The sequence below is a fragment of the Callithrix jacchus genome, chromosome 8 (assembly GCF_049354715.1).
Source record: "Callithrix jacchus isolate 240 chromosome 8, calJac240_pri, whole genome shotgun sequence".
NCBI classification, from domain to species: domain Eukaryota; kingdom Metazoa; phylum Chordata; class Mammalia; order Primates; family Cebidae; genus Callithrix; species Callithrix jacchus.
The window spans coordinates 4,881,865-4,899,195 of record NC_133509.1 but is presented as its reverse complement, the minus strand read 5'-3'; the positions used below and the strand labels follow the sequence as shown (position 1 = coordinate 4,899,195).

Here is a 17,331-nt window from a genome sequence, read left to right as displayed (position 1 = left end):
CATTACACAGTTGAAAAAATGGAGGCCCAGAGAGGCGAAATGACTCTTCCAATGCCACATGGCTAACAAGTGGCAGAGTCGGGACTCAGACCCAAGTCTTCTGACTCCAAGTCCAATGCTCTTTCCTCAACACCAAAGCTGCTGCCATAAAAAACATGACTTGAAAGGAAAAATTTGAGATGAGGTCGTTTCAGAGTAGCTATAGTGTTCAAATTCTATAATCTGAAATTTTAACAACAAATTTAGCAAAAATGTATTGTTTGCATTAGTGCCCGAGAGAAGGAAGATTTGCCCTATGAGCCTAATGGTATTTAGATTGTATGCCAAAGCAAGCATTCTCTTTAAAACAAATGGAAAATACAAACCAAGCAGGATGTTTCCATTTTTAGTGACTGTTTCTCAGCAGTTCATTATGAGAGCCAGTTTACTTTTGCATATCAGTTTTTGGATGACACTTAAAATAAGTCTTGTGGGTGTGTTTTATAGTATATTTTTTCAAATGTTAACCTATCTTGTCCAGGGGTTACTCGTCATGGAATTTGATCTATTCATTCACAAAAGAGTGTTAGGAACTATCAGAGATACTTTTAACAACTTACATAATACTGTACAATAACTGTCACATAACTTTATAAAAGTAAGTAATCCTTGTAGCACACAGAACCCATGTTCTCTTTTTTAAGATGAGGTTCAAATGTGCCTAGCTTCCTGTTTTATTTAGTTGACAACAGATTGAGTGGAGAGTGGGACTGAGGAGCAACTAGCGCAGTGATTCTCAAACCCTATGAGACCAAAGTCCCTTTTATATGAGAAAATGTTGCAATGCCTTTACTATTCTGAAATGAAATTGATGCATAATGTACTTACCCTATACTAATAATTTCCAAAAAATTGAATGTAATGGCTTAACTATAATATAAAGGAGAAATAAAAGTAATTTATACTAAAAATATATATTCCAGATATAAATGTTTAGGCATGACTTACTGAAGTAGTCAGATGTTTGCACCCCTATTTAGACTCACTGAGAATGTGACAGCTCCAAATACAAACTGACATATGTCAGTGATACATTGTATTGGTTAGTAAATACCAGAAGTAGTGTTGACCTTATGACATGATTTCTGAAATCATGAGCAACTCTTAGTAAAGGTCTCAAGAACGTACCTTCTATTTATATAGAGTTGCATTATTGGAAATTCTAGAATATATAAAACCATGTCAAAGCAAACAAACAAACTTAGCATTTATTAAAAATGGGGTTGAGTTCTAGACTCAGATGTAATTTTTGCTTAAGGTGTTTGGTTGTTTTTAATGGTATGAATGTCCATTGTGGCCTCTGAAAGGTGGGAGAAGTGTTGGATGGTTCTTGTTGTATACGACCATCCTCACTATTCCATGCATCAGTGAGATACTTAGATTCCTTTACTTCATACACTGAACACTAGTATCTGCTCCATGGTACTGTGATAATTAAAAATACCCCATCGATTTCTGTAGAAGTAGTGCTGACTCTTTGAGAACCACTGGGTTCCTAGAAGACGACATGCGGATAATAGACAGAAAAAGGTGCTGACCGCCTTACAGTAAGAAAATCACATTCAAGGCCTAATTCAGTAACAGTTCAGTTCAGTGAACAATTGAACACTACCTGGAGGCATCTATTACAGGGTAGTAAACATTCCAAAACAGCCCTTCAGGATGTCATTTTGTCATATGTAGTATATGCTATTATTGATGTTCATTGTTAGGATCCCAAATCATCAAAAGAGAGTATATATTTTGTTTAAGGAGATACAATAGAATATATAATAGGCATTAGAGGTTTTTCCATCAAAACAAGTGTTGGAAGTTGTAGTTTTGTAAATTTGTATATGCAGATTACATCCTTCTAAAATGTCAATTGATTAATGGACTATTATAGTGATTTTTATTTAAACAGGATTCATCTAAGAGGCAACTACTCTATATAAAATTTAGCTGCTCAGTTGACAGTTTTACTTACAAATAAGTGAAAATATTGGGATCTGTTTAAAGTTTTACTTTGAATTATGTTTCCAATTACATTAAAACTACTTAGATTGAGTTGAAATTTAAAATTGCCAACCTCAAGGAAAAATTCAAATTCAAAGCTATTCTCTTTCACACAGTGCTAGCATAATTTAAGTATTTCTAAATACTGATTTTTGGTAGACGAAGAGAGATTGCAGAGAGAGAGCGTCGAGAGCGAGAACGCATTAGAATAATTCGTGAACGGGAAGAACGGGAACGCTTACAGAGAGAGAGAGAGCGCCTAGAAATTGAAAGGCAAAAACTAGAGAGAGAGAGAATGGAACGCGAACGCTTGGAAAGGGAACGCATTCGTATTGAACAGGTGCAGTCAGAAAATCTTTTCATCTTAAATAACTCACCTTTTTGAAACTGTGATTTTTGCCCTAAAATTTGCTTTACTCATTGTAAAGCGTCTATAGAATGAGTTTAGCTAATGAGCTTTTAAGTGTCCCTGAAAGGTAACAGTGAATTAGGTACTCATTAAAAACACAATCAGTAGTGACTTTGTCCTAGATAATTGGTAATAACTCTAGCTCTGCAATGTCATGGCAGCCTAATAGTCTGAGCATAGGACTATGAGTCCAGAGTAGTTGTAATCCAGGCTCTGTCACTATCCCAGTCTTAGAAAATAATAACAATTTCCTTACATATTACAGTGGGAATGATTTCCCAAGGCTGGAAGGAAATAATGCCTCTCTTTGCAGAATTGCACCTCAAGGTTTTAAGGCACTTAGTCTCCATACATATTAAGAACGCTGTTTCTAATTCCCTTTAGGTGCTTTTGTTTTAGTCAAATAATTAAACTAAACTTGACCTCCCCAAATACTGCCAACTTTCGCCCCCCAGTCCTTGTTATTTTTAATGTTGCAGAACAATAGCCTTAGCCTAGATTATTGAAATGAAATGTATGTATCCCAGGTTTGTTTTGCCTGGTCTTTGCTTATGGTGGTTTCTTAGTGGTAAGGTTAAAACAAGGTTGCATGTCTACTTACCTTTTGTTTTCATTTTGCCTTGGTTGGTTCTTCCTTCTGTGTGGTCTGAAGGAACGTCGTAAGGAAGCTGAACGGATTGCTCGAGAAAGAGAGGAACTCAGACGGCAACAGCAGCAGCTTCGGTATGAACAAGAAAAAAGGAATTCCTTGAAACGCCCACGTGATGTAGATCACAGGTAGTTACTCACTTTCTTCCTTAACAGTTACACTTGCTGTTCTATTCCGTTTAGGCTAAGACTAGAGAATTAGAAAGTACAGGCTCCCGTCACTGGAATAAAAGTCATGATCAACAGGGATGGGATGGATGACAGTGCTAGGGTAGACCCAGTGCATTGGCGAGTGGGAACAGTCTGCATTTCTTGTCCTGTCCGCCTTTCTAATGCCAAATGTTTTTCATTATGAAGTTTCATTGTTGAAATATTTTGGAAGTGACAGAGCCTGGATTACAACCACTCTGGACTCATAGTCCTATGCTCAGACTGTTAGGCTGCCATGACATTGCAGAGCTAGAGTTATTACCAGTTATCTAGGACAAAGTCACTACTAATCGTATTTTTAACTAGTATCTAATTCACTGTTATCTTTCAGGGTCACTTAAAACATAAACACACGGAAAATACAATAAAATCATAGTAGCCTTCAGTAATAATTAAACAGATTTTGAATGTTTGTAAAAAGGTAGTGCAGGTAGTATAGAAATGGAAGTCATAAACTTGAGGAGATTGCATTGTGTGTTTGCACTCATACTTCATATAGATTTAAAAATATAAATATGCCCATTTAATTTTCTTAACATAAATTCTGTGAAATTAAGTTGATTTTAGAAATAGAGAATTAGGTGGAATGAAAGAATTGTGCTTCTGACTTCCACTCTGACATTACCAAAGTTCAGGATAAATGAAGACGTTGTGAACTGCTGGTTAGAATTTTATTGTAAAGTGGTTTCAAGTATGTTATTTGTCTTTTTGTTTAATACTTTTAAGACAGGCAGTTTTTCAACTATTTTTCTCTCCTGTTTAAATTCTTTTCACACTATTGACTTTACATAATTCAACAATTAAGGCTTTGCTAGTTTGTACTCCTAACTGAGTGTGTTATATCTTGAGTTTACTAGCCCTGTTGTGTCCACAGTTCTAACATGTGGTATGTATAACTCCAAGTAAATGTTGTTTGATTACTGTGGAAGTAATTTATGTAAACGAGCAAATATTTCTCTTCAAGGCGAGATGATCCTTACTGGAGCGACAATAAAAAGTTGTCTCTAGATACAGATGCACGATTTGGCCATGGATCTGACTACTCTCGCCAGCAGAACAGATTTAATGACTTTGATCACCGAGAGAGGGGCAGGTTTCCTGAGAGTTCAGCAGTACAGTCTTCATCTTTTGAAAGGTAGATAGATATGTTGAAAATTATTATATTTATTTTATGAGACTTGCTAGTGATAACTTTCTCCTAAAATCTTAACTTATCAGGTCAGAACTGAATGTTCAAACAAATTACATGATTTTCGTTTCTGTTAAAGTGAATGTGATTCAGTATTCCAAATTAATTCGATAGAACACCACTAAATAGGTTGACTTGATCTTATGTTTATTTTATTTTTTTGTGACAAGAGTCTCACTCTGTCTCCCAGGCTAGAGTGTAGTGGTGCGATCTTGACTCACTGCGACCTTTGCCTCTTGGGTTCAAGCGATTAATTCTCTTGCCTCAGCCTCCCAAGTAGCTGGGATTATAGACATGCACCATCACACCTGGCTAATTTTTGTATTCTTAGTAGAGACAGGTTTTGCCATGTTGGCCAGGCTGGTCTCACACTTCTGGGATCAAGCGATCCCCCACTTTGGCCTCCCAAAATGCTGAGATTATAAGTGTGAGCCACCATATCCAGCCTCTTCTTATCTTGAAAACTGTGGGAGCACTGATTGCTTTGTATGTGCCTCGACTGTTAATAAGTAAAGCATTCTTTAGCTTGGTAGTGACTTTGAGTGCTTGGTATCATTTCTCCTAAATGCTTAAAAAACCAGCCTTTAGGCTAGACACTTAGTTCAGTTTAAAAGAAAATGAGTTGTAATAATAACTAGCTTTTTTCCATGGCTTTGCCTTAAGTTCATTTTTTGGTTTCATCATTATAGGTTATGCAGACAAAGTTAAGAAGAATTAAGCACTCAAGTAAGCACTTCTAGGACCTATATTCTTTGTTTCTAATCAATAGGCGGGATCGCTTTGTTGGTCAAAGTGAAGGGAAAAAAGCACGACCTACTGCACGAAGGGAAGATCCAAGCTTTGAAAGATATCCCAAAAATTTCAGTGACTCCAGAAGAAATGAGCCTCCACCACCAAGGAATGAACTTAGAGAATCAGACAGGCGAGAAGTACGAGGGGAGCGAGACGAAAGGAGAACAGTGATCATTCATGACAGGCCTGACATCACTCACGCTAGACATCCTCGAGAGGCAGGGCCCAATCCTTCCAGACCCACCAGCTGGAAGAGTGAAGGAAGCATGTCCACTGACAAACGGGAAACAAGGTAGCTGTGTACTTTGTAATGCTCTCTTGATGGTCTAATCCATCGGGGTTAAAAAAGGTAAGATTAAAGTTTGGATCATGTATGTTTTTATGTTTTGTTTAACAGAGTCGAAAGACCGGAAAGATCTGGGAGAGAAGTATCAGGACACAGCGTGAGAGGTGCCCCCCCTGGGAATCGTAGCAGCACCTCGGGGTACGGGAGCAGAGATGGAGACAGAGGAGCCATCACAGACCGAGGAAGTGGAGCACAGGTAAATGCTGCGGGAGGCCTGCAGCCAGCCTGCACACATACCTTTAGAAGATTTATGAGCTACTCTGGATACACAGTAGCATTTTGATGTGGCCTAGATTAGTTAGATAGGAATGATTGAGAGGCATTAATTTGTAAAATGAATCTATATTTTCCTCATACTTTACTGTCAGTAGTTGACCATCAGGAGTCCAAAGAGTTAAAGTACTAGCCTTGAAATACTTACTCCATTTTTTTTTAACTTCCCAGAAAAACTTAAGAATTATTAATTTGGTAAAGGACCCCCCCCCCTTTTTTTTTTTTTTTTTTTGAGACAGGATCTCGCTCTGTCACCTAGGCTGGAATGTAGTGGTGCGATCTTGGCTCACTGCAACCTCCACTTCCCGGGTTCAAGTGATTGTCCTGCCTCAGCCTTCTGAGTATCTGGGACTACAGGCACGTGCCACCACGCACAGCTGATTTTTTTGTATTTTTAGTACAGACAGGTTTTCACCATGTTAGCCAGGATGGTCTCGATCTCCTGACCTTGTGATCCGCCCCTCTCGGCCTCCCAAGTGCTGGGATTACAGATGTGAGCTGGCCCGCCCTGCCTAAGCCTTTCTCATGATAACTTTGATTTTATTTCTTTTTAAGAAATTGAGGTTTTCAGACTGGATCCAGAATCTCTGGCCCCTACTTATGTTTCCTTCTCACTTTTTCCTTTTTAAAAAAATATTCTTGGTTGAGTGCAATGATTTAAACAGCTTTAAACAGAGTGTTCACTACTCTCTTTTCCATAGTTATGAATGTGTCAACTTCTAAGTGCCATAATACTAACTAGTACGATGTAAAACAAGTTGGCAACTCTGGTTTCTGTGTGCTGTTTGCATGTTGTCCTGATAGGCTGATCATAGGCCCCACCCTAACTTGTCTTAAGGTTTTGATCTTTGTCTGTGCCTTCTTACAATAAATGTAAGATCCAAGCATTTGAAATAATGAAGGGTCAAAAAGCACTGGGAGCCAGGAAATACAGAAATATAAATTAATGGCCAGGCCTGGTGGCTTGTGCCTGTAATTCCAGCACTTTGGAGGCCAAGGCAGGTGGATTACTTGAGGCCAAGGGTTCAAGACCACTTTGGGCAATATAGCAAGACCTCATCTCCATAAGAAAATTAAAAAGTTAGCTGGGCATGGTGGTGCACACCCTGTAGTCCCAGCTAGACAGGAGGCTGAAGCAGGAGGATCACTTTAGCCCAGCAGTTAAGAGTTGGAGTAGTTATTGTTGCAATGCAGTACTCCAACCTGGGCAACAGTGTGATTGTGTCTCCAAAAAACTTCAAATTAAAAAAAAAGGAATTGGCCCGGCGCAGTGACTCACACCTATAATCCCAGCATTTTCAGAGGCCAAGACGGGTGGATCACAAAGTCTAGAGATCGAGACTATCCTGGCCAACATGGTGAAACCCCATCTCTACTATACAAAAATCAGCTGGGCGTGGTGGCACGCACCTGTACTACCAGCTACTCGGGAGGCTGAGGCAGGAGAATCGCTTGAACCTGGGAGGTGGAGGTTACAGTGAGACGAGATTGCGCCACTGCACTCCAGCCTGGTAAGAGAGCGAGACTCCATCTCAAAAAGAAAGGAATTAAAATTTGAATCATTTCCTCCATGTCCTTCCCTGAAGCCTGAGTAGCTTCTTGCTACGAAATAAACTCTTTTCATAGGCTCTTGCATTACTCTTTTTTATCTTGTCTTGTCAGATGTCTTACTAATTTGCTTCTGACATTAAAAGGACACCAATAGAAGTAAGTTGGGATGAAACTGAGGGTGTCGTGACTTTTTTTTTTTTTTTGGGAGACGGATTTTCACTCTTGTTGCCCAGGCTGAAGTGTAGTGGAACCATCTTGGCTCACTGCAGCCTCCACCTCCCGGGTTCAAGCGATTCTCCTGCCTCAGCCTCCTGAGTAGCTGGGATTACAGGCACGTGGCACCATGTCCAGCTAACTTTTTGTATTTTTAGTAGAAACAGGGTTTCACCATGTTGGCCAGGCTGGTCTCAAACTCCTGACCTCAGGTGATCTGCCCACCTTGGCCTCCGAAAGTGCTGAGATTACAGGCAAGAGCCACTGCGCCCAGCCAAGTGACTTTTCATATGCTATTCTTTTAGCACTATCCTGAGGAGCGACATGTGGTTGAACGCCATGGACGGGACACAAGTGGACCAAGGAAAGAGTGGCATGGTCCACCCTCTCAAGGGCCTAGCTATCATGATACAAGGCGAATGGGTGATGGCCGGGCAGGAGCAGGCATGATAACCCAACATTCAAGGTAAATAACTAACCAGGTTAGACTTTTTCTGCCAACACACAACCAGCGCTTTATCCTTTCCATAGAAGTCATTATAGTTTCTTCTGACATTGATGAGAGACTGAATTGCAACTAGTAAAAACCCCTGGTCTGCCGGAACACCCTGTATCCACTCAGTTTCCCAAGGAGTGTTTGCAGAACAGCTGATATTAATGTTAGTTTGTATTCTTCCTTGCAAATGAATTCAGTGACATTCTGGCAAGTTGATCTAGATATAGGTAGGTAGGTATGTATGTATGTATGTATGTATGTATGGCAGGATCTAGTAGATAATGAATCCTTTTTTTTTTGAGATGGAGTTTTTGTTGCCCAGGCTGGAGTGAGGTGACATGATCTTGGCTGACTGCAACCTCTGCCTTCCGGGTTCAACCAGTTCTGTCATCTCAGCCTTCTGAGTGGCTGGGATTACAGGTGTGGCCACCATGCCCGGCTACTTTTTGCATTTTTAGTAGAGATGGGGTTTCACCATGTTGCTCAGGATGGTCTTGAACTCCTGTCTTCAGGTGATCCGCCTGCCTCGGCCTCCCAAAGTGCTGGGATTACAGGTGTGAGCCACTCCACCCGGCCTAGATAATGAATCTTAATCTCACATTGGAACCATCATCTTGTTCCCTACCCAGCATTCCTCAAATTCTTAGGAAGAAAAAACTGAAAGTGTGTTCTGTTTCCTCCCTTTTAAAACTCTTGGCAAAGCTTTTAGACATTTAACACAAAATCTGTTCATGTGTTGAGAAGAGAGCTTTACTTTGTCTCCAAACCAAGGTGGGATGTGACCTTTCACCCAGCACGCCTTCAGCTTCCCCATCCCTTTCATGTCCTCCTTTCTTTCCCATTCCTCTTAGGAGACTCTGACCCAGGTCACTACCATTCCATGGTCACACTTCTAACATCAAACTTCAGTAAGCCTGCACAAGCGCAGAATTCATTGTATCTGGTTTGTAAAGGTCACAGATGACTTTTCGCTTGATAAATATAGATTCTTTTTTTTTTTTTGAGACCGAGTTTCGCTCTTGTTACCCAGGCTGGAGTGCAATGGCGCGATCTCAGCTCACCGCAACCTCCGCCTCCTGGGTTCAGGCAATTCTCCTGCCTCAGCCTCCTGAGTAGCTGGGATTACAGGCGCACGCTACCATGCCCAGCTAATTTTTGTATTTTTAGTAGAGACAGGGTTTCACCTTGTTGACCAGGATGGTCTCGATCTCTTGACATTGTGATCCACCCGCCTCAGCCTCCCAAAGTGCTGGGATTACAGGCGTGAGCCACTGCGCCCGGCCCCGATAAATATAGATTCTTTTAGTTTCATAGTTGTCAGGCTCCTCGGTGCTTCAACACTGTTTCACACGGTCACTTTTCTTTATTTTGAGGGAGTCTGTTTTCTAAGGCACCATCATTTTCTTTCTGCCCTTGTGACTGCCTTTGCATGCTCCTTCCTGTGGCTAAGCTTTAGACACTGCTGTTTCTTTTCAGTTTCATGTTGCCATTGCCATATAAGTGCTTTTCTGTTTCCATGAATTCCAGGTCACAGTCAGACTCATTTCTTTCCTATTTTAAACTTTTGTGTCCCTTTCGTTGCCTCCAGCTTCTTTTAATTTGATAGTGCCACCACCCGTTTCACTCATCCTGACTGGAAAAACAGGGGCCTCGTCTTTACCTTTCTTCATTTCTAGCATAAATTTCTAAGTGTGGTTCTTTTTCTTTTTTTTTTTTTTTTTTGAGACGGAGTCTCGCTTTGTTGCCCAGGCTGGAGAGTAGTAGCTGATCTCAGCTTTCAAGAGATTCTCCTGCCTCGTCCTCCCAGGTAGCTGGGATTATGTGCATACACCACCACTCCTGGCTAATTTTTGTAGTTGGCCATGCTGGTTTTGACCTCCTGACCTCATGATCTGTCTGTCTCGGCCTTCCAAAGTTCTGGGATTACAGGCATGAGCCACTGTGCCTGGCCATTTATTTATTTTTAATGTTTCTCAGGCAGTGGCTCACACCTGTAATCCCAGCACTTTGGGAGGACACGGAAGGTGGATCACTTGAACTGAGGAGTTCAAGACCAGCCTGGGCAACATGGCAAAACCCTATCTCTACAAAAAATGTTTCTCATGGCTATTCCGTCTTCCGCATTTCAGCTTCTGTCTGATCTTCCCGAATTATTCTTTTCATGCTCCATTACCCTATTTCTCAATCGTTAAAACCCCCATTTTGTTTTACCATTTACTGCTCTAAAACCAAAAAAAGCAGCTGCTGTAGGTCACAGGATCAAGCCGAAATTCCTCAGCCTGGCATTTAAGCTTTTATATAATTTAGTTTTATTCTGCCTGAACCTTTTCACTGTAGTTTTTTTTTTTTTTTCCAAGACAAAGTCTCTGTTGCCCAAGCTGGAGTGCAGTGGTGCGATCTCAGCTCACTGCAACTTCTGCCTTGTGGGTTCAAGTGATTCTCCTTCCTTGGCCTCCCAAGTAGCTAGGACTACAGGCATGTGTCACCACATTCAGCTAATTTTTTATATTTTTAGTAGACACAGAGGTTTTACCTTGTTGGCCAGGCTGGTCTCGAACTCCTCTTCCTCAGGTGATCCTCCGGCCTCAGACTCCCAAAGTACTGGGATTACAGGCATTAGCCACTGCACCTGGCTTTCACTGTAGATTTTTATTGTGTGGTTTGTTCATGGTTTTTCCTGAGATGGAGTCTCACTTTGTTGCCCAAGCTGGAATACAATAGCATGATCTCAGCTCACTCTAACCTGTGCCTCACAAATTCAAGCAATTCTCGTTGGTCCTCCAGCCTCAGCCTCCCAAAGTGTTGGGATTACAGGCCTGAGCCACCACACCTGGCCTATTAATGGTTTTTTGGGGTGGGGAGAGGGTCTGCTTTTTCTGTCTTACTAACATCTGCTCTGTTGCGTTACAGATAAAGATTCCAGAAATATTTCTTACATTACGTCCTAGAATTTAGTTCACAAGCTTTAGCAAACAACAGAATCACCTGGAGGGTTTGTTAAAACACAGGCTGCCTGGTCATGGTGGCTCATGCCTATAATTCCAGGACTTTGGGAGGCCATGGCCAACAGATCTTTTGAGCCCAGGAGTTCGAGACTAGCCTGGCCAACATGGTGCAACCGTGTATCTACTGAAAATAAAAAAATTAGCTGAGCATGGTGGTGCTTGCCTGTAGTCCCAGCTACTCTGGAAGCTGAGGTGGGAGAATCACCTGAGCTCAGGAAGTCAGGGGTTGCTGCAGTGAGCCGTGATTGTGCCACTGCACTCCAGCCTGGGTGAAGGGAGTAAGTCCCTGTCTAAAAATATGTATATGTATTTTTTAAAACCCCCAAAACACAGGATGCTGGGGTCCCACCCCCCAGTTCCTTCTCAGTTGTCTGAGATGGGGGTAAGAATTTGCATTTCTAACAACTGTTACAACTGTTGCTACTGCTGCTGGTTTCACGTCCACACTTAAGAAATCTGCTATAATCCATCCATGTGCGTATCAGCAAATGGCTTATGAAGTAGTGGCGCTTCAAAGTGAGATTGCCCAGGTTCCAATCTCTGCTCCACCATTTTATTTGCTTTGTGACCATCGGAGTTACTCAACCTCCAGATCTGTTTCTTCATCGGTAAAGTGGGGTTAGTAGTGATTCAGATCTCAAAGGACTGTTGAAAAGAGTAAATGATTTATTTTGGATAAAGTAGCAAGAACAGTGCCTGGCAAATGGTAAGTGCTGTGTAAGTATTTGCAGTGATGATTTGTTCTTTGTTCTCTTACATTTTTTTTTCATTTAAACCTTTTTCAGTAACGCATCCCCAATTAATAGAATTGTACAAATCAGTGGCAATTCCATGCCAAGAGGAAGTGGCTCCGGATTTAAGCCATTTAAGGGCGGACCTCCACGACGATTCTGAAAATGAGCTCTCTGCCCTGGTTTTAAGATAATTTATTGAAAACTCTTGTGAACTTTACTTGACTACTTATGAAGACGACCTCTGACTTGCTTGAGAGTTCTGTCAGACTTTTTCTTTTTAAAAATTTAACATGATTGCTTTTCTCAATTTTGGAGAAGATGTTTAAATAGTTCTGTTGTAACTTTTAATAGTTTTGTGTATCATTCAGCTTTTTTTCTTGCAGCACCAAGACACACTTGAAAAGATGAAATTGAATTCATTTTGTTTAACGCTGTGTGAATATAGAGAGTAGTTTGCAGCCGTGCGGTAGTGGTTTGATTTGCAGTCTTAGCTCTGTGGTGTCTGGCTCTAGAGTTACTTCTTTTCACCAAGCATTTTCAGCCTCCCTTTTGAAGGCTGTCTAAGCTTCAGAAGTCTTAGCTGTCTAATTTTTAGAGAATAAGATTGTTCTTGCATTTCTGAGTATTATGTAACCTATTTTTGCAGAAGGTACTGTTACATTAAGTGCATCTGTGTATCCTGGTTTAAAAAAATGTAATCTTTTTTGAAATAAACCTTCATATTCTGTATAGTTGCTAAAGTGTTGAGAACCTTTTTAATTGTAAAATGAGAACCGATTTTCGGTTTAGCGTAGCAGCACACTTGTTCAGGTTTGCATGGTATGAAACCAAATAGATTAATGAAACCTTGGCCATGAGGTTTGTTGCACAAGGTTCTTAGACCGAGCTGTGCAGGTAAGTGCACTTGTAGGTAATCTGCACTGTTTAATGGATAAATTCCATCTCTGGGAATTGTGTGGGTATTAATGTTTCCATGTTCCCAACTATGTTGAGAAGTGGAACGAAAACCCAGGTTCTAGATGGGTGAATCAGTTGGGTTTTGTAAATATGTTGTATGTGGGAAGACATTGTTGTCTTTTTGTGAAAATAAAAATCCACACCTGGAAGTGTGTGTGTCTTTGTTTCCAGCGTTTTAGGTGTTGGTCATCAAGCTCTTTCTGCAGTTCAGCCCGAGGTAACTGGTGAGGCATAGTGCTATAAAGGCAGTCTCTTGGTCTTTGTTTCTCAGAAATAAATCTCGCTTCGACTCTTCACCTCATTAGCTGGGCAGCATATGCTGTTCATATGTTAGAGACTTAACCACTGATCCTACGGCTTTTTTTAAAAAGGCATCTCTTTTAGGAAGGCCCTTCAAGGTAAATGCTATTCTTTCAGAAAACTTCCCACATCCCTTTATCTAAATCAGTGACGAACAATCCAAATAGTCTAGATTCTTGGTAAATTCAGCAGTCTCTGTGCTTGGTACGGTCATGCCCATGAGATGGCTCAGACCTCCGAGTGCCATGGGCAACCAAGGTACTGTGGTCTCTGGCCCTTTGGGCAAGTGGCACTTTGGGGACTTCTCTGGATTTCTTAGCCTTTTCTGCCACTCCCAGTCCTAGCTGTGGGAGAAGGTGGGGGTGTGCATTGGTGTTTGAGAGGTCTTCATTTCCTGATCACAACATTTTGTAGAGTGGCACAGAAGCCTCAGTATCCACTGGAGTGAATGTTGGTGACTTTGGGTTAGCGTGTCACTTCTCACTGTTTCCTTGTTTGTAGAGAGGGACTATGCTTCTTAGAAGGGATTATCATACAGCTGCTAACATGGGCTAAGCGCTTTATGTGCTGGGCAGTGTGCTGAGTGTTTGGCGTGCGTTCGCTTGCCCAATACTCAGAAGAATCCTCCTAGCCATAGGTAGAATAGCTGACCTGAGCAGTTTTCAGATGGGAATATGGATAGTAACCTACATTTTAAACATTAGATCCTTGATTTGTTTCATTCTTTTCTACACTTACACTGAAGGCTACAAGCCTACAGACACTATAGGTAATTATTTTTTACTCAGGTTGCCATGGTGATGGCTTTCTTAAGTTCAGAAAACCTGACAAAACCACCTGATATGCTGGCATTGAGGTTGAGTGACCGTCAATGATCCAGGACAGCAGGTAGCAGTGATCTGGCTGGCTTAGGGTCAATAGTGAAAATCTAATTTAGAGGGGGTTTGTTCTGTCTGTTTTGTTTTTAAGACAGAGTCTCGCTCTGCCGCCCGGGCTGGAGTGCAATGGTGAGATCTTGGCTCACTGCTGCAGCCTCCACCTCCCGGGTTCAAGTGATTCTCTGGCTTTAGCCTCCTGAGTAGCTGGGATTACAGGCGCCAGCCACCAGGCTCAGTTTATTTTTGTATTTTTAGTATTTGTAATTTTGTATTTTCACTGTGTTGGCCAGGCTGGTCTCTTAACTCCTGACCTCATGATCCACCCGCCTTGGCCTCTCAAAATGCTAGGATTATAAGATTGAGCCACTGCACCCAGTCTATTTAGAGGTTTTTATGAAAGAAGATAGACTCCTCAAAGCCAAGAGAATGGAGGAAAACGTGCCATTCTCCATGTGCTGGATGCACAATCCGTATGTTTCACCACAGTGCAATGGCATCAATGCGTGAGAAGCTACGGACAGCTTACACGATGCAAAGAAGAGTCCAGCTACGGACAGCTTACACGATGCAAAGAGGAGTCCAGATACGGACAGCTTACACGATGCAAAGAAGAGTCCAGAAAGACAGCAGCCAGTCTTTGTAAGTTGGGCAAGATGCTGATGTCAGAAACTACACATGCCAAAAATAATTGTAAAATAAAATTAAAAGCTTAGGAATTAGGTAGAAAACAATCTCAAGTTCTTAAATATATGCAGTAATGAAAACATTTAAAACCCTTCTGCCTGGATTGTCACTTAACTTAGTTCCTCCATACTTAACACATCTTAACAAACTGAATCCTTATTGAAAAAACTGTCAGATTTTTTTGCATTTATAAAGAACCGCATCCAATCCATCTCTACCTAAAGATGAGTCTCTTCTAGTACCTCCAATAATTGCTTAATTAGCATTTCTGTCAAACACCTCAAATTTACCACGTGCAGTTACATCCAAACGAATCCTCTGAAGTACTTTAATCACCGCCTTCAACTCAGTAAGGGTGCGAAGGTAAAATTAATAATATCCCTTAAAACACGCCACTCGCCGGGCGTGGTGGCTCACACCTGTAATCCCGGTACTTTTGGAGGCCGAGGCGGGTGGATCACAAGGTCAGGAGTTTGAGGCCAGCCTGGCCAACAGGGTGAAACCCTGTCTGTACTAAAAATGTAAAAATTAGCTGGGCATGGTGGTGAGCACCTATAATCCCAGCTACTTGGGAGACTGAGGCAGGAGAATCGCTTGAACCCAGGAGGGGGAGGTTGCAGTGACCCAAAACCATGCCATTGCACTCCAGGTAACAGAGCAAGACGCAGTCTCTTATTAAAAAAACACACACACCACTCAACAAATAGTTTATTTTTATCTGAAACAAAGTGTTTCCTGAAATCTTTTAAGTGCTTCCTACAGATAAGCTTCTATCTTTGTCTTTCCTTTTGACTTAGCCATTCTAGCCAGGCCCTAGGTGCAGGTATCATGTAGTTAATGTTCACCTATATATTCTGTACCAAAATCACCAGTATATGTGTCTTCACCGCTACTGCCTTATGTTTTCTCTCTGAGCCCTCTAGTGTCTTTCCATCTATGGAATATATTCAGTCTTTCACCTCATTTCCTACTACTCTTCTCCTTGTTCACTTGGTTTCCACATTGGCCTCATCTCATGCGTTGACAACAGCATCCCATCTCCAGCCTGCTTTTGCTCACGCCTTCATCTGCAGTTCTCTTCCTCAGATAGCCATGTGCCTCGCCTCCTCATTGCTTCAGTTCTTAGCTAAAATGTCATTTTCTCAACCATGCCTTCTCTGATTTTATTTAAAATTGCCACACTTAGGCCAGGCATAGTGGCTCGTGCCTATAATCCCAGAACTTTGGGAGGTAGAGACGGGTGGATCACCTGAAGTCAGGAGTTCGAGACTAGCCTGGCAAACATGATGAAACCCCGTCTCTCCTAAAATTACAAAAAAATTAGATAGGCCTGGTGACAGGCACCTGTAATCCCAGCTACTTGGGAGGCTGAGGCAGGATAATTGCTTGAACCCTGGAGGTGGGCATTGCAGTGAGCTCAGATCGCATCACTGCACTCCAGCTTGGGTGATAAGAGTGAGATTTCATCTCAAAATGAAATAAAATTGCCACACTCCCTTTCTCGGCATTCCCCCTCCTTCCCATCTAATCTATAATCCATCTTTTCCTACTTGAATGTAAGCTCCAGAAGGACAGCTGTTTTTGTCTGTTTTTTATTTTCACTGCTGTATCCCTGGCCCCTGGGATTTTTACAACAGGGACATAGGGAGAACAATCTAGTTGGAATGGGGGAGCCTGGGCTTTGTCTTGAAATTGCATTTGTGTAACACACTTCTTTTTTTTTTTTTTTTTTGAGACGGAGTTTCGCTCTTGTTCCCCAGGCTGGAGTGCAATGGCGCGATCTCGGCTCACCGCAACCTCCACCTCCTCCTGGGTTCAGACAATTCTCCTGCCTCAGCCTCCCGAGTAGCTGGGATTACAGTCACGCGCCACCATGCCCAGCTAATTTTTTTGTATGTTTAGTAGAGACGGGGTTTCACCATGTTGACCAGGATGGTCTCAATCTCTTGACTGCGTGATCCACCCGCCTCAGCCTCCCAAAGTGCTGGGATTACAGGCGTGAGCCACCGCGCCTGGCCACTGTGTAACACACTTTTTAAAGATTGAATACTTAAACCACCCCTTGGTGCAGCCACCAGTAAGAAAGGGGATTATTTAGGGACAGGCTGCGCAGACTAACAGCTCTAAGCCTGGAATTCATGCTTTCTGAAGGTGAGATGCCTGCCCCAGGCATAAACATTAGCCATGAAGTCATCTTGCCTCCGTGCTCACCATGTATAGTTTCCCACCTGGATTTGCCAACAGTGTTAGGAAATGAGTATGAAATCTACTCAGTGGTTACATTTTCACCAGTTTATGAGACTGAGCTCATCAAAAGCTCAAGCAATAACCTTTAATTTGGACAGAGACAGTTTTCTTTTTTTTTTGAGATTGTATCTCACTGTCACTTAGGCTGGAGTACAATGGCACAATCTTGGTACACTGCAACCTCTGCCTCCCAGTTTCAAGCGATTCGCATGCCTCAGCCTACCAAGTAGCTGGGATTACAGGCGCCTGCCACCATGCCTGCCTGGCTGATTTTTGTATTTTTAATAGAGATGGCATTTCACCACGTTGGCCAGACTGGTTTCAAACCCCTGACCTCAAGCAGTCTGCTCTCCTGAGGCTCCCAA

General features: G+C 41.9%; 2 protein-coding genes across 23 annotated transcripts in view; one reads left to right on the top strand and one right to left on the bottom strand.

Annotated features, from left to right (window-relative positions):
* LOC144577266 (uncharacterized) overlaps positions 1 to 3,156 on the bottom strand; it is a 93,719-nt gene extending 90,563 nt beyond the window's left edge. Inside the window, exon 1 of the mRNA XM_078333271.1 lies at positions 3,045 to 3,156. The gene's annotated coding sequence lies outside the window, so the exon portion shown is untranslated. The remainder of the gene's footprint in view (positions 1 to 3,044) is intronic.
* Positions 1 to 17,331, top strand: part of SLTM (SAFB like transcription modulator) — a 58,359-nt gene that overhangs the window by 39,978 nt on the left and 1,050 nt on the right. For 12 of the 22 annotated variants that reach the window (XM_078333255.1, XM_078333265.1, XM_078333264.1 and 9 more), the window contains 7 exons: positions 2,194 to 2,374; positions 3,096 to 3,220; positions 4,266 to 4,436; positions 5,260 to 5,574; positions 5,680 to 5,824; positions 7,971 to 8,131; positions 14,522 to 14,674. In XM_078333255.1, the coding sequence (XP_078189381.1) occupies positions 2,194 to 2,374; positions 3,096 to 3,220; positions 4,266 to 4,436; positions 5,260 to 5,574; positions 5,680 to 5,824; positions 7,971 to 8,131; positions 14,522 to 14,674 (1,251 nt within the window). Of the gene's footprint in view, positions 1 to 2,193; positions 2,375 to 3,095; positions 3,221 to 4,265; positions 4,437 to 5,179; positions 5,575 to 5,679; positions 5,825 to 7,970; positions 8,132 to 11,951; positions 13,007 to 14,521; positions 14,675 to 17,331 lie in introns of those variants that run through there. The other 10 variants (XM_078333260.1, XM_078333258.1, XM_078333259.1 and 7 more) reach the window with 4 other exon arrangements.